Here is a 24,212-nt window from a genome sequence, read left to right on the forward strand (position 1 = left end):
TTTTCCGTGCGGGGTCGGACGCAGCCCCGGGGATGCCGCGGGCCGAGCGGGGACATCGCTCCTTCCCTGCCCGGCCCGCCGGGGTTTGCTTTCCTCGGCTCGGGATTGCGATCCTCCGGCTGGCTCCGCGGCGGGGCCGAACCGAGCCGGGCTGGGCCGTGCCGCGATGCACCGGGACGGGCAGAACGGGGCCCGTGCCCAGGCTGAACCGTGCCACGACGACTGGGCAGAGCGTACCCGGGCTGAGCCGTGCCGGTCAGGGCGGACCTTGACCCGGCTGGGCAGTGCCGGGCCAGGGCAGAGCCGTGCCCAGGCTGAACCGTGCCCGGGATGAGCCGTGACAATCTGGGCGGGCCGTGCCCTGTCTGTGCCCTACCCGGGCCGAGCCGTGCGGGGCGGCGCCGTGCCCGGACCGTGCCCTGTCTGTGCCTTACCCGGACCGAGCCGAGCCGTACGGGCGGTGCCGTGCCCGGACCGTGCCCTGTCTGTGCCGTGCCATCCCGGACCGAGCCGGGCCGTGCCATATCCGGACCGAGCCGAGCCGTGCGGGCTGTGCCGTGCCCAGACCGTGCCCTGTCTGTGCCCTACCCGGACCGAGCCGGGCCGTGCGGGGCGGTGCCGGCCGGGCGGGCGGAGGGCTCGGGCGGCCAATGGCTCCGTCCCGGGCAGCCCAGCCCAGCCCAGCAGGTGGAGCGGCTCCGGCTCCATGTGCGCGGCTGGAGGCGGCCCCGGTGCCGGTCCCGCCTCGCCGCTCCCCGGGCGCGCAGCGGCTCCGTCCTCCCGGGGCCGGAGCGGGCGGCGGCTCCGCAGCTCCCGGGGCCGCGCTCCGGGATGGCTTTCGCCAATTTCCGCCGCATCCTGCGCCTCTCCGCCTTCGAGAAGCGCCGCTCCAAGGAATACGAGCACGTCCGCCGCGACCTGGACCCCGGCGAGGTGTGGGAGGTGGTGGGCGAGCTGGGAGATGGAGCCTTCGGCAAAGTCTACAAGGTGCGTGCTCGGGGGGTCCGGGAGCAGCGGCGGTGCCGGGCCGGGCTCGGAGCGGCTCCGCTGGCCCGGCACAGCGCGGCCGGCTCCGCATCCCGTTAGCCGGGAGGAGCCGGGCGGGCACGGCTGGGTTGGGGGTGCAGCGCTCCGGGAAGGGGAGAGGAGCGGGAAAGCTTCCTGCTTTTCTTCTTTCTTGCTGAATCGCCCGTTTTCAGAGCGATGCTTTCGCGAGCAGACCCGGTCGCTCCCTGCCAAGCCCGCCGGTGCAATGAATGGAGGGAGGTTTCTTGGAAGTCGGCGCTTCCAGGGCTGTCTCCAAGTTCTCTCAGTCTCCGCGGGTGACAGGGGATTTGTATCCCCGCCGTTGCTGCCGGCAGAAAACTCGGGAGGGCCAAGAGGAGCCGGGTCCAGCGCTGTGAATGTTTAACCTCGGGCTTTAGGGACGGGGGTTTCAAGGAGCAAAGATTCCCCGGACTTTGCCCTCCGGAGCAGCGGCGTTCCCGCTGTCCCTGCTCGGAAGTGTCCCGTGTCCTGGCAGGGCTGAGCCGGGAGCAGCCCGGGGACCCTGGACACACCTGTGTGACAGGCGCCGCTTGGAATGGGGGTGGCAATTGCCTCTCGGGCAGCTGGGGCTTGATGGCCTCGTTAGATCAGCTGAGGAGTATTGCCTTTGAAAAAAAAAAGAGAAATAAATAGGGCAGGAAGGGAGGCGGGTGACTGCGGGTCAGGACAGGGGGATTTGGTGTTTACTCCTCATCTCTGTCACGCTATTTGACAGATACTCTAAAAAACTGAGGGCTAAATACCCATTGAGTGAAACTTTTTAGTGAAGGATCCTATCTTCTAATTAAACACAGTTCCTGAAAATGATATTTAAATCCCTTCTCCGTTTATCCTTCTGAAAGCAGCATCAGTAGAGCTCTGTTGCCATTCTGCTCTGGGAGACACATTTGTGTGTAGCAACACTCACTCCTGGATGATTCCTTGCTTTTATTTGCTCAAGTTTCTCAAACAGTGACAGGAACCAGGTAAACAGTGTAAAATAGCTTCAGTGGCCTCTGAGAGAAAGGAAAACTTAAATAATTATTTAAATGCTTTCTATCTTAAACATGTATAATGTACCCAAAGTAGGTGACTTTGAGAATAAAGCTACTTCAGAGGTGGCTTGTTTGGTTTTTAGCCTGTTATTGTAGCTGAATGCCTCAGTTATTAACCCCAGCCTCCCAAGAAAACCATTGTCAGAGGAACTTTATGACTGTAGGTAAAGAATGTCAGCCTGTCAGGCAATAACAGCTCATCTCCAGCTCCTTTCATCCCTATTTTGACCCAAATGAGAATGAAAACATCCAGTGGACACCGTGTGTTTACAACTAGAATTTCACTCCTGGAACTTGAATGTTCAGGCAAATTTTTGCTTTTGTGGAGTTTTAACCCTGTTAGGCAGGGTGAGGTTTAACATCCTGCCAGAAATCAAAGGGCTACTTTGTTGTATTTAGCAACATTTCACTTCTCCATTGCTTTGATCTCTTCTCCACCTGTTCTCCATTCCATCTGGCAAAAGGTCATGGCTGGATTTTGAATTCTCATCCAAGACTTTGTTCATTTAGGAACCCCGAATTATTTGGGGGTGCTGTGCTGTAAATCCTTATTTTAGGATAATAAATCCTTGTTTTACAAGGATTAATAATCCTTATTAATCCTTATTTTAGGATTAATAACCAGAGAAACAATTTTCCTTTACCTAAAGTTCTTTTGTTGTCTCCTTTTGCTTTTTTATATCTATGGGTGCAGACGAGTGTAAGGTGGGATGTCAAAGAAGGGGTTTGCCCTCTTGTGCTGCTCAGCTGCCAAAAAAATCAGCTGAATAACCCACCAAAAACTGCAGAATAACCCACCAAAAACTGCAGAGCAACCCACCAAAAACCCAGCAGCTGAATAACCCACCTGTGCTCCAAGAGAACAGAGGCACCCAAAATCCACTGAACACCTTGAATCATTCTCTTGACCCTAAATTCAATTTGATTTTCTCACTAAAGGCACTGCTTGGAGCGAGGCTGAGTGTCTGCAGGGTTTTCAGGATGTTGGAGTGGAGTTCCTGCCCGTTTTCCGCCCCTTTTCCACGCCCGGAAGCGTGGGGAGGTGACGGAATCCTGTGCCTGCATCCTGCCCCGTGTGCCATCTGTTGTGTCCCCTTGGAAAGGTCTGAGCAGGGCTTTGTTCTCTGGGCAGTCAGACCTGGCAGAAAGTGAGGTGTGGAAAGATGGAAAAATGGGCTGGGTTTAGTGGGATTTGGTTTTGTGAGGCTGGGTGTGAAGGAGGAAGGATGGCTCAGGGGTTTGGGGTATTCCTGCCCTGTGGGATCCTGTCTGGAGCTGTGTCCTGGGCTCAGCAAAGCTGAACTGGCTTCTCACAGTGTTCCCAAAAGTAGGACAGGCTTCATTTAAATACATATTAATTAAAAAATAATTAAATTTATAGTGGAGTCTGGATCCTACACAGCAAACCTAAAAAAACCTGCGGCTAGCAGGAACAGGGACTGGGATTTCCCTGTTTTTATAGAAAGTCTTTTTGCAGCAAAAGAGGATCTGGCTGCATGAGGAACCAGTTGAACAGAGGGCAATGAAGCTGAAAAGTAGGAGGGGGTGGGGAGGAAATGTTTCTTTCTAGCTCTTATTCCGTGAATGCTGTGGTCTTGGCAAGGCCAGAGGTCCACTGAGGACATGGTGGCACCCACAGGTGACCAAGCTTTGTCACCACCCCATCCAAAGCTCGTTAAGTGGATGATCCCAAACCCAGCAGTTGGGAGCTGTGGTCAGTGGGTGCCAGCCTGGGAAGGCTCCAGCCCACCCAGGGTTGGGAACTTGTGAAAGTTCCTGACTCAGACCCTTCCCAAGCTGCCTTAGGAGAAAAGCAGAGTTACTTTCCTGGAAAAACATCTAAGATACCACCCGTAAACCCAGAGGATCTGTGCTGCCATGTCAGAAAAGAAAAAAGCAGAGTTGTTCTCCTGGAAAAACATCTAAGATACCACTTACAATCCCAGAGGATCTGTGTTGCCACTTCAGAAAAGAAAAGAAAAAAGAAAAGCAGAGTTATTTTCCTGGAAAGACACCTAAGATAAACCCAGAGGATGTGTTCTGCCACTTCAGAGCTGGCATTGTTTGGAGGCACAGGTGGCAGTGGGCTCTCAGGAAGATGCTCAGGGTGAAACCAGCAGTGCCGGAGCCCCTGCATCCCCTCTCATCCCTGCAAACCGAGCACTCCCTGCTTCACCCTCGCAGGGAAGCCCCCGGCAAGGGATGCCCATTGGGCATGGAGAGCTCTGGCTGGCAGGGGCTCCTCTGGCAGAGCCTCCTGCCTCTCTCCTGGGATTGTTTTGCTGCTCCTTGCCTCTTGTGCGGCGCTATCTGCCCTGCCCAGCGCTGCTGATGGGGACAGTGGCTGCGATAAGGCAGGGTGGGGACAGGCTGCCCGAGGGGGTTCTTCACTTCATCCCTCCAAATCGCCCTCACGCAGCTCCATCCCGCCCCGGGGCACAGCCAGCCAGCAGCGCCTCTGCTGTGCCTTGTCCTCCTTTCCTCTCCCAGGCACGCTCAAAAAGGCGAATTTTGGCGATCTGCTGTGCTGTGCTGCCATGGGTGCTGTACGGGCTTTGACAGGGGGTGGTGAGAGGCTGGTTGTTGGGTTGTGCAGAGCAAAGAGCCTGCAGGGGCTCTTTGTGGTCACCAGGGTGGCCCTGGCACCGCAGAGCGCTCTGCTCATCAGCCCAGCCTGTGCCACTCGTGGGTGGCTCAGGTGATCCAGGCTCAGCTCTGGGTTTGATCTGTGAGGGAGCAGGGTTACTGGGATTTTGGGAAGGAATTGTTCCCTCGGAGGGTGGGCAGGCCCTGGCACAGGGTGCGCAGAGAAGCTGTGGCCCAAGGGACACTTGGACAGGGCTTGAATCCACCTGGGATAATGGAAAATGTCCCTGCCCATGGCAACAAAATGAGCTTTAAGGTTCCTTCCAGCCCAAATCGTTCTGTGATTCTACACTTTAATTCCTGGAAAGGGTGTCACAGAGAGATGTTAATCTGCCGAGTTAACTTTGAAAAAGAAAAGGGAAGGAAAACAGAAACAAGGGAAGTTTGAGCTGATTGGCCACAAGAAATGTAAGATCAGATCGTGGTCTTGTCCTTTAGAACTGCTGAAGGGTTTCCTTAAAATCTTTTCTCTTGGGAAAGAGGACAAGGTTTAATTAACAATGTTAAACCTGGCTGAACTTTAAACTTGCTTTTCACTTTCAGCTGATGGAAACGTGGGATGCTCTGTCCCTGCTGCAGCCCTGTGTCCTGTGGCTGTCTCTGTGTGACATGGGACGGGGACAGCTCTCCATGGCCTAAATATTTGGGCAATGACTTCAGTGGCACAGCCCAGATCCTGGCAGTGCTGCTGCCAGTGGGAGCTGTGGGCAGCTGCCTGCAGGAGAGCTCAGATGAGCCTTTCACCCTCAGCACGTGGCTCAGAAAAACTCCTCCCTGCACATCTCATGATTTTGTAAAGGTTTTGTCTCCCGTGAGAATCCAATTTCCTTAGAGAAAAGTTATTTTTCTTGTCCATGGGGTGCTGCTGTAAATGTGGGGTTCTCCTGGCGAGTCTCAGGTGGCTGGGTGTCCCCAGGGGCTGTGGGGGTGGCTGTGCTGTGCCCCCAGCCTGGCTGGGCCTGAATCCAGAGAGAGCAGAGATGCATCAGGAGAGCGAAAGCACAACTCTGCTCCCATGGGAAGGGAGGGGGCAGCTCCCCCGAGGGCAGTGTCAGGATGTGCCACCCCAGGAGTGGGCTGGAAGGGGCAGCGTGTCCCTGGCACGGAGCGGAGCCGTGGCTCTGTTCCTGCTGCATTCTCTGACTCTCTCCTGGCTGGAGAAAAGCACCTCGGGGTCACCTCCCAGGCTGCCCTTCCCAGGCAGCACAGGGGACCTTGCTGGCATTTCTCACCTCCTGTCCTGTCTCTCTTTGCTCTGCCAGGGTCTCTGTGCTATTTGGGGAGGCAGAGAAGGAGGCTGTGCCCAGCAGCTGCTGCTGGTTCTCCTCATACCTGGATCTGCTGCTCCTGCCCCAAATTCCTTCTGCCAAGGGAAGTGCCAGCAGTGCTGGGCCACCCTGGCAGCCCTGGGCTCTGGAGACAGGGAAGAGCTGAGTGTTTTATTCCCCTGCCAGGGCCTTGCTGAGCTGATGCTTTCCAGCCCAGTGAGAGAGAGGGCTGCCAGCCAGCCAGACCTGGCAGTGCCAGCCCAAAGCCCTTCCCTGGCTCTTGGGTGTCTCAGCCATTCAGCCCCTGCTCCCACAGCTCTCTGTGCACCAAGTCTGTAGCAGGAAGTTGCTAGGAAACTCAGAACTGGCTGAAAGGCTTTTTCCCCTCTATAATTTTTTTATTTTATCCATGTTGTGGCGTTGTCTGAATGAAGACAGGGCCAGGAATGCTCACTTGGAGCACAGTGCTCTTCCAGGGATTTGAAGGATGTTTGGTGCTCTCAAGTTTTAGGCTGAAGATGCTGGGTCAAGGTGGAACTTCCCTCTCCTCAAACCCTGTTTATTTGCATGAGTCTCGCTGAGCCCAGGCCCAGGAGCTCTGCCTGGTTTCTGTGGGTGGCTCCAGCACAGCACAGCAGCCCCAACCCCCTCGCTGTGCCTCTTTGGGTGCAAGCTCTGGAACATCACGTGGAGCTCTGCTGCTCTGTGGGCTTCTCTTCTCTGCCCCCCTTTGCTGGGCCACTGCTGAGCAGAGGCCAGGAGAGGTGTTTGTGCTGTGCTTGGGTCACACTTTTGTTTGGCTACCCAGAAAACGAGGCTGTGGCTGTAGCTGAGCTCTCTGGTGGGGCTGCTTTCCTGCCCTCAGCTTGTACAACCAAAGGAAGGCATTTCTGCTTTTTAATCGTTTTTTGTAACGGTTTTTGGGGTGTTTCATAAGCCACTTCCCCTTCCCTCTTGCTGAAATGTTGCCTCAGCTGCCAGAGCAGCAGTGGTGGGGCTGTGGGGCCAGGGCTGTGCTGCTGTCCCCTGGCCATGTGTCACCAGCTGCTCTGTTTGGTGGCACCAGGGCTTGAATCCAGAGTTTCAAACAAAACTCAAAATAGGATTCATTTATGGTTCTAGGGGGCCTGATAGGCTTGGAAGCCATTGAATGCTTTGGGATGGAAGGGAAATTAAAGCTCACCTCATTCCACCCCTGCTGTGGCAGGGACACCTCACACTGTCCCAGGTGCTCCCATCCCTGTCCAGCCTGGCCTTGGGCACTGCCAGGGATCCAGGGGCAGCCACAGCTGCTCTGGGCACCCTGTGCCAGGGCCTGCCCACCCTCCCAGGGAACAATTCCTTCCCAAAATCCCATCTAACCCTGCTCTGTCAGTGTGAAGCCATTCCCTGTGTCCTGTCACTCCCATTCCTGAGGAACAGTCCCTCTCCTTTTTTTTTTTTTTGTGGCACTGGAAGGCCCCAGTGAGGTCACCCCAAAGCTTCACTTCTCCAGGCTGAACAGCCCCAACGTTCTCAGCCTGTCTCCATTCCAGCTCCCACTGATTGTCTGACACCACCAGGAGCACTGCCTCGAGCCTGCCTGTTCTGTGTTTGTTTATTGATGCAGGGAGCTCAGGCCAGGTTCATCAGGAGGCAATTAATCATGATGTAATCCCTGGGAATCATGTGAGGGAGCAGTGCCACAGAGCAGGAGTGGGGTGGGGCAGGGCCAGCTATCACCCCTCCAAATGCAGCATCCCTGGGACCTCCTGGCTCCTTGTGGGGCTCTAACCTGGTGATATCTGAACCATCAGCTCTCCTGCCGTGGGGACAGGGCTGGCAGGGAGGAGAAGAAGAGCTGACACCAAAAATGTGGTGGCTTGATAGCCTGTGAAGGATGGCCCCGTGGTCTGGGGAGGTGCTGGGTGCAAAGGAGCTCGGATGAGGCCCTTGGGGGCTCTCAGTTCTGCTTTTTGTGCCAGTGAGAGTTCAGGGAGGGCTTTCCTCTGCCTCACCTAGAAACTGGCCGTCCTGAACTGTCCAGCCTTCCGCTGGTGGCTTCTTTCAGGGCTTAAAATAGCTCCTGTGTTTGTCACACTGGATTTCACAATAGCTGCGGGGTGAGTCACAGGCAGAGGCCAAAGAGCCACTTCTGTCACCTGAGCAGGCACCTCTCACCCCTCCGATCCATAATCCCAGCAGCGCTTTCCCCCTGTGCCTTCCAGGAGCAATCCTGCTCATCCCCGATCTCCTGGCATTCCCAGGGGTTGGGAGCAGGGCCAGCACCCGCTTTGCTCCAGGGTTCTGCAGGGAGATCCCTTCCCTTGTTTCCTGCTCGGCTCCTGGCGTGGCTCTCTGTCAGTGGTTTACTGAGTAACTTTTATGTGACATTTGTGGAATGCGCATTCCAGCCCTGTTCCTGCACCGACCTGTCACCGTTGACTTGCTCAGGGGCTGCTGGTGGCCACGAGGGGTTTTTGGGGTTTAAATGACTGTAATGAACCCCTCTGGAGTTCAGCAGCACCCTCTGGGCACTATGCTGGCAGCTCAGTGCCTGGATTTTTTTTTGGTTTTGGTGCTAATTAACACCCCAAGGACAAATTATCCATGGGATTGAAATGTCCAGGAGTGGAGGAGCTAAAAGATGGAACTGGCATCCAACAGTTTCTTGGAGTTTTATTCTGGGAGGCTGCTGGGATAGGGCTGTAGCCTGGTGTCAGGGCTGGGGGACAAGCAGATGAAGAGAAAGACAGAAGATCCTTGGAATTTCAAAGCTTTCATGACGCCCAGGGTGATTTGCTGGGCTCAGTTCAGGATTGCCCGTGCCAGGCACTGGGCATCTCCCTCTGCCTTGTGTGGTAGGAACAGGACAGCTGGAATTTGGGCCCAGAGGGGCCATGGACACCTCAGGGAGGGATGAAGTGTCCAGCCTGTACCAGTGTTGGTCCTCCCAAAGCTGCTGGGTGGGGTAGCCAGAGTCTTCTCTGCACTACAGGGGAGATCATTTTCCAACACCCCCTGCTCACCCCATGATCTCCTTCCTACTTCAGCTTCTTCTGCCATCCTAAGGGTCAGTTTTGTCCCTTCTGGGAAGTGCCCTTGGTTGCAGCAGTGACATTATGACAGGGTCATGCTCACCCCATCCCTGTGCCACCCCTGCCCGTGTCAGCCTGCTGCCTCCACAGTGCTGCTGGTGATGTCCTGAGCTGATTTTTCCTTGGAGATGCTGCTCTCATTTCCTCTGGGGTGCCCAAGTTGTGACCTCCCTGTGTCAGCTGGGGGGACGTGGGACATAGAAAGTGTTCCCTTTGGAGCTCAGGGACATGAGGAAGGGTGGGTGAGCACCATTCAAGGGAAATTTAGGTTGGATATCAGGAAAAAGTTTTTTCCAGAAAGGGGGATAAAGTTCTGGAATGGCTGCCCGGGGAGGTGGTGCAGTCCCCATCCCTGGGTGTGTTTAACAAAGCCTGGAGGTGGCTCTGGCTGCCAGGGTTTAGTTGAGCTGTTGGGGCTGGGTTGGACTCGATGATCTTGAAGGTCTCTTGCAACCTGGTCATTCTGTGATTCTGGGTGTGATTCTGTGTGATTCTGTGAATTCTGTGGACACTTGCTCCGGCCAGCTCAGCGTGGGGCAGGAACGCAGAGGTGACTCTGTCCTGGCCTCCTGTGAAGCTGGGCACCAGGCAGCCTCAGGTGGGCTCCCAGCTGGGCACTGGGCTGCTGACCCCCGGCATGTGGCAATAACAGTGAGCCAGGCCAGGCTGGGCTGTGGTCCCTGCCCAGCACAATCTGCAGCCTGGATTGCAGACCCTGACCCCCAGCCCAGCTCCGTGCTCTGCTCCTGGGTTTTTCCAGGTGCTGCTGGGCCCCAGCATCCTGCAGGGGCTGAGCTGGCAGGGCCCCTGCCGGTGGGAAGCAAACCTCCAGGAGAAGCCCCACCTCTTCTCACAATATTTACTTCCCCTCCTTGGAGCTCTCCCAGCTCTGTAAGTGCAGAGCAAACACAGTGGGGCACTTCTGGCTCCCGTTTGGAAGGGCTGAGCTTCTCCCCGTGCTCCTTCCACGCGTCCCCCTGCCCTGCCCTCCGTGTGAGAGCATCTGGTGGTGGCTGGGTGAGAACCCAGCCAACCTGAGCTACAGAAACCCCCTAATTTCTCCTGAAACCCCCTAATTTCTCCTGAAAGCAGCAGGAGCTGCTGGCCTGTGTTTGGGCAGCCAGCCCAGATGGAAATGGATTTGTCCCCTGTGGTAAGGACACGGCTGTCCCTGCCAGCTCCTGGAATGCAGCAACACTTCAAAACACGGCAGAGATCCCTCATTTCCCTCCCTCTGCTGAATGATTTGCCCAATATTCCTTCCTGCCCTCCCCAGCCTGTCCCTTGGTACATGGTGATAGTGTCACCCAAGCTGTGGGAAGCTGTTCAGAGGGGTTTGTGGTGTTTACAGCAGGAATTAATCCTCCTGTAAGCTCCCCTGCAGGTTTTCCAAACACAGAGATGTAAACTGCAGAGTGGGAAGAAAGGTCACAAGCAGAGCTTGGCTGGCTCCTCCAAGATTTCCATCCACAGTGGGAATTGTTTCCCTGGGGGAGAGGAAGCCTGGGGTGGGGGAGATGGCAGGAAAAAGGGGGAGGAGGTGGAATTGTGTCAGTGGGGAGCAGTGGGTGAGCTGTAGGGAGCTCTGTGCTGTGATCTGCTGACTCAATGAGCTTCTGGGAATGTCTGGATGCTCCTGAGTCAGCAGCTTCTGTCTCACCCCTCTGCCACGTGTGACACATCTCCTGGTGACGCTGGACTGTGAATTTTACAAAGTCACAGAATCACTGAGGTTGGAAAAGGCTTTCAACATCATCAAATCCCAGCTGTGCCCCATCCCCCCCTTGTCCCCAGCCCAGAGCCCCGAGTGCCACCTCCAGCCCTTCCTGGGCCCCTCCAGGGATGGGCACTCCAAACCTCCCTGGGCAGTTCCAGTGCCCGAGCACCCTTTCCATGGGGAAATTCCTGCAATGCCCACCTTGAGCCTGCCCTGGCCCAGCCTGAGGCTGTTCCCTCTCCTCCTGTCCCTGGGAGCAGAGTGCCATCCCCACCTGGCTGCACCCTCAGATAGATCTTGGCTGGATTATCTGACACTCAGGATTTCTAGTAATTCACCTGTGGTATCATCAGAGAGCTTCTGCTTTGAGGTTTCCTTGCTTCCTTTTTTATCCCCCATGCTACAAACAACAGGCTGCATCTCCTTTCCTAAAAGTTTGCATCTCCCTGTGATGGGAAGTGGTTTGGGCTTTGGAGCCTGGAGGGAGGAAGGGGGATCCAGCCTCTCTGAAGCTGTGGGCAGCTTTAGGAAGCAGAAATGCCCCTGCATATTTCCCTCCTGGTGAGATGGCTGAGCAGCCAAGCTGAGCAGGAATTGGACCAGCAGGAATTTTGTGCTCCTCACTTTCTCTGGACTCACCCCGGTTTTTCCCTCCAGGCCAAGAACAAGGAAACGGGAGCTTTGGCAGCTGCCAAGGTCATCGAGACCAAGAGCGAGGATGAGCTGGAGGATTACATGGTGGAGATTGAGATCCTGGCCACCTGTGACCACCCCCACATCGTCAAACTGCTGGGAGCCTTCTACTGGGATGGCAAACTCTGGGTAAGGCTGGGATGGGATGGGATGGGATGGCAAACTCTGGGTGAGGCTGGCCCAGGTGGGATGGGACATCCTCACCCTGCTCAAAGGAAAGGGCTGTTCATGGTGAAGCAAAACCTCTGGAGCTGCTTGAACATCAGAAATGAGTCATGACCTCACTTTGTGCTCAGGGTCTGGATTTTCCCTGCTGTCTTTATCACCAAACTCTCTTCTAACTAAAGCTGCTGGTAAAAACCCAAGGGATTTCACAGGGAAGTTGGAGTTCTGTTTTTCCACCATTAAGGGTTTGTAAAGGTAGAAAAAGCATCACCAATAAGTTCCCCTCTCTTTTAAAACACAACCTGGAAGGGTGACTCTTCCAAGTGATTTTCTGGATTTGGGGCTCAGCACTTGCAGTGCAGAGGCACCAAGAGCTCCGTTGTGGAGGTGCAGGGCCATAAAATGCAGTGGAGTGGGTTGGTGAAGGGCTGGAACAGCAGGTTCCTGCAGCTCTCTCCCCTAGCCCAGCAGGTTTATATATGATTTTTTATTTCCCCTGCCTGCTGCTCTCTCTGAGTGCCTGGCAGCACAGGTAGCTGAGCGTGAAAGGCACCTTCCTGTGCTCTGTGCAGGGCATGGAGAGGCTGAGGGAGTGAGCCCTTGGATACTCACCTCTGTGCCTGGGTGAGGATTGTGGAAAGCAGGTGAGCAGGAGGATTTCCAAACCCTCCTTCTCAGTTCATCTGTTCCTCCTTGAACTGCAGGAGGTCAGGAGAGTGGCAAAGCGTGCATTCAGCAGCTCTGGTGCTTCTTCCTTCCTGTTTTTAAAGTTTCAGGTACCTTTGTGGTCTCCCTGAGTAAATTTAATAGAGTTAAAAAAGAGATCTCAGCTTTTGGGACTTGCCCTGGTGTGAGCTGAGCTGTTGGAGCTGCCAGTCCCTGCCTGTGGTGCTGAGGGCTGAGCTGGGATAACACAATCCCAGTCTGGCTCATTCCCGGGTCCAGCAATGCAGGAGAGGGATGTTTTATTAGGCTGATTCAGCAGGCACCTTTTGCATTGTCAGCACCTGTTTTCTTTTTAAAAAATCCATGGCTAAAGCCCCTGAGCTCTCTGGGACACCCAGCTTGGAGTGCTGGAGTGTTTCTGCTCTGGTCTCGAGGGAGCTGAGTTGTCCACTTGGTATTTTGGATGGATTCTGAGCCCTGGCTATGTTAAAGAACAAGGTAAATATGTACTCTGCTAAGAAAGGGAAGGACAAACATCCCTCCTAGGAGGGGACTTGGGATCTGGATGGATTGCAAGTGCAGCAGGATTAATCTGGGCCAAAGTAAAAAGGCAAACACACCCTGAGCTGGGGTGAGAGATGAGGCTGCCTTATCTGCCACCCTCTTCTCCTGGCTTCACCTCCCTGCTCTGCCTGCACCCTCCACGTGGGCCCTGCTCCTGCTCTGAAATGTCAGCCCCCTCCCCTCTTCCCACCCCCTCCCTGCCATGGGAAGCTTTGCCTTCCTTCCTTCCTTCCTGGAGGAAAAGGGATCGAAGAGTTCCTTTGTCCAGGGAGGGCTTTGTCATGTCAAGTGCTCAGGGACCTGCTAAAATTAAACTCTGCAACAAGAGCCTCCTGTCTGGGGCTCCCCCACCAGGGCAGGACCTGGGGCTCTGTCAAACCCACCCTACAGCCCCAGCCCTTGTTCTGGGAGCAGGATCCTTCTTTTTATTTCATTATTAGAGTAGCATTTGCATTTCACTGCTCAGGCTGGTTTTATTAATGCTCCAGTGTTTTCCTGGCTTGGAGGGGAGTCATTAAGCCAGGCTGTTTTACTTCTGCAAGGCTTTCAGTCCCTACCAGATTTTCCCTGAAGTCAAAACCTTCCCCTTCTTGGTGACCAGTGCTGCTGGGGAAAATTTGCATCCAAATATAAACAGAAGCTTTTATTGTTCTGCCCACATCCCATCCTCATTTCTGTCTGTGCAGTTTTTGAACCAGCATTTTCCTGGATCATTTGCATGGTGGGTGTCTGGATTCCCAGAGTGGCTCTGGATAAAACCTCTGGGGGTGCCTGTCTGCTCAGGAACCTGCTGTGGCTTCCTTGCTCCTCACAGCCCAGCATGGAAAGAGAATATTCCAAGTGAGTAGAATATTCTGCCCAGCATGGAAAGAGAATATTCCAAGTGAGCAGAATTTTCTGCCCAGCATGGAAAGAGAATATTCCAAGTGAGCAGGTCCAGATGTGCCCAAGCTCCTGGGTGGCAGCAGCTCTTTGGCTCTTGAATAATTCACAGTGCCACAAGCAGGCTTGGCCTGAGAAGAGCTCTTCCTAAATGACTCTGGTTGTTCTTTCCTTGAGTTCACAAGGGAAATGTGTGAGGAACCCTGGCCCTCCTGCTCCCCCTGAGCTGTGTCAGGTCCCCGTGGCTTCTCTGCCAGGCTCTGGCTTTGTGCTCCAGCAGCCAGGAGGGGCCATGAAATATTTATGGAGCACAAGACCTTTCTGTGCAAGGGGAAGTGGCTCATCCTCCTGCAGCTGCTCAGAAATCCACAGCACTGGAAGGAAAGCACAAGCCAAAGAGTTCCTCTGGGTTTTATACCTGGTTGGTATTAAGTGTACAAGGAGGAAACCCCCAGTTCTTGTGTGGGATGGAGCAAAGCCCACTGTGAGCAAGGGTTGGGAGAACCCCAGTGAGTTCCCAGGAATAAATCTGGTGGGGTAACAGCGTCCAGCATGAACTTTCCTGGCATTTAAATGCTCTGCAGAGAGGCTGTGCCCTGCCAGCAGCTCCTGTCTCATTCCATCCCCCTCCACCTCCTTTTCTTTGCTCGTGGCAGAGGCCAAGAAGTCTTGTGCTGCTTGAAAACAGCTCAGGGAAGCTGCAGAACTGCCCTGGTGGGAGCTTTCAGGATTTTATTTTATTTTTATTACAAGCCCCGTGGCATTTCATGTTCTTTTGCATAAATCCTGGCTGCTGGAAATGGGGGCACCGAATGAAAGCTGAGATTCTCATGCTTTCTTTTAAAGAGTGTGGTTTGAGTCCTTGTGGCTGGGACACATTTTAAAGTCTCTTTTCCTGCACTGTGATAGAGGACTTGGAAACACAGAAGCAAATCCCCCTCACCCAATATAACACAGCTTTTAAAATGGACTTTTAAAAGTTATTTGTGGCTTAGGAATGGGACTGAAATTGGGTTTGCTTGCTTTGAACAGAATTTTCACTGATAATTATTACAACATGGGAAAGGAAAACAACAGCTCTTGTGTTTTGTGTCCCTCTCGAGGGCTGCGTGTTTGGGAGTCTTTTTTTCCCCCTTTCACAACAACAACAAAAAACCAGACTGAGACCTCAGAGGAAGGGAGGAACTTTTGATCTGCTGCTGCTGAACCCCTCTGCTGTTTCCGAGTGTCTCCTCCCGCAGCCAGAGCAGTGATAAGACAGAGGGGAGGAGAGTTTTGTTTGCTGTGAAGATCCTGACCTTTCCTGCAGGAAACCTCTGCTCCCAGGGGATGGTGGCTGTGCCCAGCCACCCCAGCAGCATGGCAGGAAACCCAGGAGCCTGAGATGCTCCAGCAGAGTCTGCAGGAATCTCTAGAAATTCATTAAAATCTCATTTGGCACCAGGTGTTGAAGCACTGTGCTGGTGGTGGGACAACTTTTCCAGGGAAGCCCTGGGGAATTGTCTCCCCCTCCCTGCTTCTCCCTGCCCCACGGTTGCCATGGCAAAAGGGTTTTTGAATAAACAGCCGTTTCCTGGAGATCAAAGCAGGGATTGCTGCGCAGTGCAGGTAACCCTGCCTGCCTGGGCCATGGGGGAATGGTTCATTTAATCAGCTTAGGGTTTCTCCTGTGTGGGTACAGACTCCTACAGCTGGCACAGAGATTCCAACTCTGTGCTGCTCTTTGTACTCGCCTTAAAAAAAGCCCTTTGCATTTTCTGTGGGCAGGCCCTGACCTGTTCAGCCAGGGACTTTTGGGATTGCTCCCCCTTTGATATGGATGTTGACTGGAGATTTGGGCATTCTTGAAAATCCTGTAGCATAAAGAAATGTTCATTATCCCATGCACTCGACTGCTGGGCTATGTAAAGCATCTGCAGCCTTTGGTTCTCTGAGGCTGGCAATACCTTTTCTTTAAAACAAACAGAAAAGGGAGCTGGTAGCAGGCTCAGATTCCCCACAGCTTTCCTTAGCAAAGGGAGGTTATCACAACTTGCAGGGATGTCTTGCAGGGTGAGCAGCCTGAGCTTGGCTGGATGCCTGTGGGGATCTGTTTGTGTGAATGCTGGACCAGAGCAGGCTCTCCAGGCTGCTCAGCCCTCAGTCCCTGAGGAATCCCATGGCTCTTTGTGTCCCTTTAAAGCTCCACTTGGCAGCAGAGCTGCAGCCCTTCCTACTTGGCCTCCTGCTCCTGGAGCTTTGTACCAAACTTCCCCCAGAAGTTCTTGAACTTTGTTGTTCGCGGCTCGCGGGACTCGAGCGTAGCCGAGGGAAAACCCAGGAAAACAAAGAGATCCCAAACTCTGCTAAACAGCTCACCAGCCTCCTGGAGGAACAACAATCCCTTCCCTTGCTCCTTGTTCCAGCTGCAGGAACACAAATCCCAATCCCTCCCGGATTTGGCAGTTCCCTGGGACACGCAGGGCTCGGGAGCTGCTGCAGGATCAGCCCCGCTGGGAAAAGCAGCGTGGGGGTGGGGTTTGCTGGACCGGTTTCCAAATTCCTACCAGTCCAGAATTCGGGCAGAACTGCAAAACACCCCCAGGAACTTCAGCGGGGTGGGTAGGAGAGGAGCAGGTGTGGGCAGATATCAGCATGCATCGGGACATGGCATTGCTTGGCCCTGGGAGCTGGGAATGCAGCAGGGACATCACAGTGTCCCCTCCCTGTCCTGAGGGGCAGCTCCTCAGCTTGGCCAGAGCTGCAAAGTGGAAAAAGTGATGCAGCCCAGTGGCTTTTTGGCACTTTGCTGCATTTCCAGGGTCAGCAGTTTGCTGTTCAGAGTAGCATAATTGAAGTGGGTGGTCACTCCTGCTCCAGCTCTGGGGCCGTGTCTCTGCCAGCTGGGATGCTGTGGGTCACATCTCTGGGTGACATCCTCCTTCCCTTCTCTCTGCCTGGCCATTCCCAAAGGCCTGGAGGTCTAAATCCTCTTCTGCTGGAAATCTGGGCAGCAGGTTCCACGGGCCCCCTCCGTGCTGTGAACGTGAGCTCCAGCATTCAGCCTCCTGGCAAGTGACTGTAAATCCTACTCTGGTTAAAACTGGGGGGTTTCCCTTAAAACAGAGGGAAACTGAGTGATTTTCAGCAACCCCCAAAATGATTTATGTATCGGGCAAATTGCCACAGCCCAGCTGAGTTCAAGAGTGCTCCTACAGGCACTGACACGACAGCCCAAAGGAGAACAGAAACCTTTGTCTGCCACCCTTTGCACAGGATAACGTTGCATGAAGAGCTTATTGAGGCCGTAATAATTCCTTGTGATTGCACAGCCTTGTCATCTGCACACCCTGGAATGCTTTAGAAAAGACCTGGTGTCATTATCCTGGCTCTGAGAGTGAAGGCACAGACAGGGATTTGCCTAAAGTTTCCCCAGGGGTAAATGGCACTTGGGAATAAGTCCTGGGTGCTCAGTCCCAGTGCAGGGTTACAACGTGAGGCTGGAGTTTCATGAAAAGAAAAGCAGAGCAGACAAGAAGCCTTATAGGCAAATCAGTTTTCAAAGCACCTGAAAACTTTGTTTAGGACTGAATTGCAATAAGCCACGTTCCCACTTGGCTGGATCTCCAAGGGAATGCTAAGGAGCAGTGTTTGCATAGAAAGGAATATTTATGAACTCCCCATGGATAGGAGACAGCGCCTTGAAACCCAGCTTCAGCCCAAGCCCTGCAAGGAGGGATAGCTTGCAGGTTTAAACTTTATTCTGTTTCAGATATAGCCTGAAAGTTGTCATTTGGAGGGAGGGAGGGAGGGAGGGAGGGACGTCCTTTTGCAGAGCTCGTGGCCTGGAGTGATCCACTGACTTCAAAGCCCTCACAGAAACTGTTAAACAGCAACACTCAGGTTGTGTGATGGATCCAGGCACCCTGTGCTGGGAATTTGGGGATGATTAGGACAAGTGGTTGTTGTTTCTAGGGAGATGCCAGGCAGGAGTGGAAAACTCATCAAGCCCTTTGCCAGCCCTTCACTGCACTGTCCTCGTGGTCAGGTGAGGCTTTGGGGCTGTGCTGGAAATGCTGACTTCATCAAAGCCAGCAGGAAACTTGTCCTGGGTCAAACTCCAGCTCTCCCAGTGAGCTTTGCCCTTCTGAGATGCATCATCTCTTTTAGATGCTGACACAGACTCGGGGCACTTGGGGCTGGGGAATCTTCCCACTGAAGCAGCAACTTCTTCCTTTTTACTATTTATATCTGAAATGATTCTTGGAGTTTTGCTTCCCCTCCTGTAACAAAATGAACTCAGTGGCCTCTAAATGCTGATAACTGGCTGAGAAAAGGGATCCCACTCACAGCCCTCCAAGCAGCAAAAGATGCTTTTTGCAACATCAAAACCATTTGGTTGAACTCAAAGGAGTTTAAGGAGTTTCAATTTGTGCTGCCAAAATTACAGTAGGGATGGGAATATTTCTGCCATCTGTGGGGGGCTGTCCAAGGAAACATTTTGTCATCTTGCAGTGATTTAAATGTGGAGAACTCGTCCCCAGTTTCCTTAAGATCAGCAGGGAGCTCTGCACTTCGCCAGGAGTATTGACTTTGTTCTCCATAAACTTTTCTTACTCTGAAACTCCCTAAACTTTGTGTTCCTTGTTTCCTGCCCTGCATCTTCTTCCCCCCACCCCTTATGGGGCAGCCTTTTTTCATTTCTGATTTCAAATATTTTTCTCTGTAGGTTATTTTGTCCAGAAAAGGGGGCAGAAAAGGTTTATTATATTTAAAGTCTCTGAATGGTGTCCTTGTCTATGAGGGAAAATTGGCAAGCTTGGAGCCTTCTCTTACAGAGAGGGAATTATTTCACTTCCACCTACAGCATACTTGCCATGTCAGGCCAGCTTTTGACATTTGTGCTGCTCTGGGGCAGCCAAGAGGCTTTTGGTGGCTTCTGGATTGTTCTGTGCCCTCTCTGGTGGCTGCTGAGGGCCGGCTGCAGCCGGAGCTGGTGACTTTTGCAGCTCCCCATGGCCCTTGGGTGTTGTCCCCTTTTGTCTTGGTGGTGCTCTGGCCTCGTGGGGCTCTGGGAATGAGGCTGGGAAGGATTTTGTGGTTCAGCCCCCAGCAGAGAGCAGAGCAGCTCAGCCTTGCTCTGGGTTGAGCCCATCTGGTGGTTTATGAGCAAGGCTGGTGGAATGTGTTCCCCATGCTCTTTGGCATGTGTGGGGCGAAGAGCAATGGGCAGGAGGCTGCTGGGGAAGGTGCCAAGGTGAGCTGGTGCAGGAATGTGAGCACCTCCTCCCTCTGCTCCACAGTGTAAACTCAGTCCTTGGGCTCAGGTGGGAGCAGGGGAGGCTGGGGAGATACCAGGGAGGCTCAGGCAGCTGCTCTGCACAGCCCCACTGTGAGGGAGAGAGGAGATCTGACCAAATGGGCTTCAAAAGCCAAGGGGGTGCTCCCCAAATCCACCCCTGTGGTCCTGCACTCCCCAGTGCTGTGAGGGGAGAGGCTCCCAGAAGGTCTGATCCAGCTCTGATCTGCTCCTGAAAGGTCTGATCCCACTCTGATCTGTTCCTGGAAGGTCTGATCCCACTCTGATCTGCTCCTGGCAGCTCTGATTTGTTCCAGGAAGGTCTGATCCAGCTCTGATCTGCTCCTGGAGGTTCTGATCCAGCTCTGATCTGCTCCTGGAGGTTCTGATCCAGCTCTGATCTGCTCCTGGCAGCTCTGATCCCACATTCCTTATCCTGCCTCCTCTTGCAGCCACCAGGACAGCGTAGCTTCATTGTTAACCACCAGAACCTGGGTTCAGATGTCACACAGATAAAGGATGTGCCTCTTGACCCTCACTAAATGTGGTTCCTGTGCCTGGATGCATCCCTGTATTCCTCCCACCAGTGAGGAATGGCTCTGTGTCTGGTGTCTGGCTCACTCAGAAGCTGAAGGCCCTTTCTCAGTCCTGGGAAGTAGAAATGTGTCCCAAGTTTTTGCTGGGCTCAGCCCAGGGGATGTGTGGGCTTGTGGGGACAGGACATGGAGCCAAGTGACTCAGGTTTGGGGGTGCTGGGAGCAGGGGAAATCCCTGACAGATGAGTGAGGCTGGGGAGGAGCTGTTCACAGCCAGGCCACAGCTGAGCTGAGCTGCTGGAATCCTGGAGGACACAGGAGGCTGCTGCCTGTGTCCCAGTCTGTGCAGGACAGCCTCTGGCTCACACTGGTCTCAGGATGGGGCTTCAAGTCTGTGCCCATCATTTTTCTGGGAGGCTTTTGGACAAATGACCATTTTTTTTTGGGTGGCTGTGCTCTGTATTTGCTGCAGCCAGTGTTGCTGGGCTGGGATCATCCCCTCCATGGGATTTGTGTGGACGTTGGGCCCTGCTCCAGATGTTCCTGACTTGTCAGAGTCCTCTCGGTGCCGTGGTGATGAGCAGAGCTTGAGAACAGAGCCAGCTGCTGCCTCTGGCCTTCCTGTGCACAGCCTGTGTTATGTGGGACTGGGCAGTGCTGAGGGGAGCTGCTGGGTGCCCCTGATCCCGAGGAACGGGCTGGGAAAGCTGGAATTACCCCAGCCAGCGTGGGCAAGGGCCAGGGAGCTCCTGCACTGCTCAAGCCAGGCCTGAGGGCTGCAGAAGGGGCTCTCCTGGCCTTGCTCAGCCTCCTCTGCCTCTGAGTCAAGACCAAAAGCCCTCGAGGCTGTCTGGCCTCTCCCCCTCCTCCTGCAAGCCGGGGAAGGAGCCAGCCTGGCCCTGGTGTGATCCCAGTGCTGGATGTGACTCCTGTGTGACTCCTGTGTCACTCACGGCAGGTCTGGGCCATTTCCTGCTGCTCCCCAGGGATGCCAGGGCAGCATGCCCATGCCAGGGTGCTGCTGTGGGGTGTGTGAGCAGCCTCCGGCAGCCCAACCTCATCCTGGGCTCGCTGCACTGAAGGGAAATGTGCCAAAGCCAGGGAGTATTTTGGGTTGGGGCTCCTCCTGCAGGGTCCGGGCATGGTGTGAGGTGTCCTGCTTGGGTTTGGGGTAGAGGAGCAGGAGGAAGGCACCAGGCTGATGCTGGCAGAAGAAGGGTGGCACCAGATTTTGTAGGCAAAACCTTCACCTTCATCAGTGGTGGCACAGGGAGATTGGCAAGCTTTGTAAAAAAAAATAGAGCAGCTTTGTAAAATTCACCCTAAGGGGGTTTCTTTCCTCTTCTGCTGCTGCAGCCCAGCATGAGCAGCGCCCTGTCCTTCCCTCACAAGCTGCTGGCTCCCAAATGAGGCAGCTTTGGAAGCAGTGTCCATCACCTGCATGTGGGGGAAAGAAGGGTGGGATTGAGCTCACAGTGGGGCTGGCTCAGCAGACTGAGCACAGGCAGGGTGACAGCAGGGCCAGGGATGGGGACAGAGGGTGAGAGCAGGGCCAGAGATGGGGACAGAGAGTGAGGGCAGGGCCAGGGATGGGGACAGATGGTGACAACAGGGCCAGGGATGGGGACAGAAGGTGAGGGCAGGCCAGGCAGCCTGGGGAATGCCAGGACAGCTCCTGGAGCAGGGAGGTTTCATATCTGGGGGTCCCTGTAGCTGTTCTGTGCCTCTCACTGCCAGCCTCACAGCGGGCAGCTCATCCCTGTGTGCAGCACCAGCACGGCCGGAGGCAGCCAGGGCCCCCAGCTCCTCTGGCTCTTTCCCTTTTCCCTTTGTGATGGTTTTGCTGAATGTGAAGGACTCTTGTCTGCTTTTCCTGTAAGTGGGTGGTGATGCCAGGAAAGCCCTGCTCTGCTCTGCCCTGCTGGGGCACCCCTGTGGGCACATCTGGCTCCTCCTCTCCATCCCAGCTCAGCCCAGGGAGCACTGTGGTGTCCCTGCAGTGTCCCTGTAGGAGCAGGGCCGAGCCCTCTGCTGTGAGCAGGGCTGGGGCCAGCTGGGACACTCCTTTTCCATGCCCTGCTCCAATTTGGAAAACACCCAAGTGGAAATTACTGCTGCCAGTGACAGCAAACCCCCGGGAGCTTTGTGCCAACTCCACACTCTGGATGGAGAGAAGGAGGACCAGATGTGATGGGTGGCAAGGAGGGAACCTGACAGCATTTCCTTCCTCAGCTCTCTGCAAGTGCAGCATGGTTTCCTTTATCAAATTTGGTTTTTCTTATCTCCACAACCCCTGTGTGCCAGCACAAGGCTGTGCTGGGGGTGCTTTCCACTGTGGGTGACAAGGACACCTCAGAGCTGCCCCAGAAATGTGGCAGAGCCACGTGGGTGCCGGGGGTGGCAGTGGCAGCAGGATGCTGTGGCTTCCAGCAGCTGCTCACACAAACAACGTGAGCCCCACTGCTGCAGACAGGGGAGGAAATTGAGGGTTGGGGCTGTGCTGGGGGTTGGGGCTGTTCCTGGGCCAGGCAGGGTGGATCTGGGGGCATTTGGGTGCTGGGGGCACGGGCAGGGCCCTGTGCCCACTGGGGGCTGCAGTTCTTGTCACGATGTCACAGAATATCCTGAGCTGGAAGGGACCCACCAGGATCATCAAATCTAGCTCCTGATCCTGCACTGGGACCCCAAGTTAAAACTAATTTATTGAGACAGATAAAACCCAAAATCTGGGATGTCCCCAGACCCAGCCTGGACAATCCCAACCACTGCAATCTCCCACTATGTGATATGTGTTCCAACCCTCCCATTTCCTCCTCCTGCCCACACAATGGTCCCACAAATGATGGACAGAGGGTTCTAAACCCTTTCCATGACTCCTGAAGGCTCTTAATGAGGTTCCTTGATTGCTGCAGGGGCGTCCTGCAGACCCACATCCAGCATTTCCCCATAGCCACGTGTGTGTTCACAGACATTCAGAACACCAACAGAGAACAAAGCCCCCCACAGGGATGGCCCTGGGAGCTCTGGAGCCCCTCTGTGACCCCAAACTCCTCAACAAGCTCTGCATGAGCAGCAAAGTCCCAGGAGAAGCCTGCAGGCAGCCCTCACCTCCAGGGCCTGGGCACCACTGCCAGCCCAGGGCTGCTCTGTCCTCAGACTGCCAGCATCCCTTGTCCTCAGACTTTCTCCCTGCCAGGCTGCAAACCTGGCTGGAATTTTGTGAGGTTTGCTCTGAGGAGCCCAGGAAGGGCTGCTGGCCACTCTTGGCTTATTCTGCTCTCGTGAATGTGATGAGGAGCAGCACAGGGCAGGTCTCTGCCTGGGGGCACCATGGCAGGAGACAATTCCTGCCTTTCCATGTGCTCAGGAAGCTGCTGCTGCTCTGGTTCAAGGTGTTAAACAACAGCACAGTGTAAAACAATGGGTTGAAATGATGCTCCTGGAGCTGGCTGGGGTGACAGTGGGGCACAGGGAAGTTCTCTGCCTGGGGGCACCATGGCAGGAGACAATTCCTGCCTTTCCATGTGCTCAGGAAGCTGCTGCTGCTCTGGTTCAAGGTGTTAAACAACAGCACAGTGTTGGTGTGTCCCACTGATGCTCTGCTGGCCCCATCTCTCCTGCCAGACTTCCACCTGGAGCTGTGCCAGGTGGTTCTCCTGGTGTGGGAATGGTTCAGTTGTCTTTCCCCCAATTGTTTCTCTTCACCTGCCTGTTCCAAATGCTCCCCCAGCCCTGGGCCCTGGTTATTCACCTCCGTTGGTGCCTCTATCACCCCTGCCTGGTTTTGTCCCCTCAGTTTGTCCCTCTCTGACTCCCTGGACCTGGGCTGATTGTCCCAGAGCAGTTCCAGCTTTGCTGCAGCCCAGTCCTGCTCCTGCTCCCCGCTCTCCAGAGCAGAGCAGCTGTCTCCCAGCAGGTGATAGCTGCACTTCCCTTGCCTGTGCAGGGCATCTCCAGGGTGGGATGTGGCTTTCATGGAGCTGCAGGATCAAACCATGGGAAATTGAGCTTGAACCTTATCCCCTCAGCTCCTGGGCCAGTGCTTGGAGCTGCTCTGAGTAACGTGACCCTCTCTTGAAGGGTTTGGAGAGCTGAGCTGTAAACACTGCTCAGGCCTGTCCTCAGAGTCACCTCTGGCATTTCACCACTCTGGAATGCTGCCCTGTGTCACCTCCACAAGGAGGAGAGCTTGTTGGAGAGGTGAAGCATCTCTTGTCCTCTGTAATCCCTGGCTGCTTGAAATTGTAATCAGTTTATCTGAGCAGACCCAGAGGGAAGCAGGGAATTGAAGGCTGCTCTGGCTGAGCCTGTGCAGAGCTGAGGGAGAGGATCTGCATCCCTGAGGTGCTGGGGGCAGCTGCTAGGGATGGCAAGCAGATGTGTGGGACTGGCAGGGCTCTGCACATCCCTGGGGAAAACCGGCAGCATCTGGGGAATGTGCTCACCCTGATTATTGAAACACTTTCCCCTCAAAGTGCTCAAAATAAGAGAGCAATGAACTACTGAGCAATGTGGGGAAATAAAACCAGCTAAAAAAAAACCTACCCTAAAGACATGAGAGCCCTCCCCATCCCTCATTTGGCAGGGAAAATCCTGCCTGAAGCCTCTCAGCCACGTCAGCTCGCAGCTATGACAGTTA

The 24,212-nt window shown here is 54.5% G+C and overlaps 1 protein-coding gene across 1 annotated transcript in view; it reads left to right on the forward strand.

The window, feature by feature from the left end:
- The first annotated feature begins 657 nt into the window (after window positions 1-657).
- The window catches only part of STK10 (serine/threonine kinase 10), a 42,365-nt gene continuing 18,810 nt past the window's right edge, over window positions 658-24,212 (forward strand). Inside the window, exons 1-2 of the mRNA XM_041397574.1 lie at window positions 658-987; window positions 11,447-11,611. Coding sequence (XP_041253508.1) covers window positions 832-987; window positions 11,447-11,611 — 321 coding nt within the window. The 5' untranslated portion in view covers window positions 658-831. The remainder of the gene's footprint in view (window positions 988-11,446; window positions 11,612-24,212) is intronic.

The sequence above is a fragment of the Onychostruthus taczanowskii genome, unplaced genomic scaffold (assembly GCF_017590055.1).
Source record: "Onychostruthus taczanowskii isolate IOZ18803 unplaced genomic scaffold, ASM1759005v1 scaffold14, whole genome shotgun sequence".
Lineage (NCBI taxonomy): Eukaryota > Metazoa > Chordata > Aves > Passeriformes > Passeridae > Onychostruthus > Onychostruthus taczanowskii.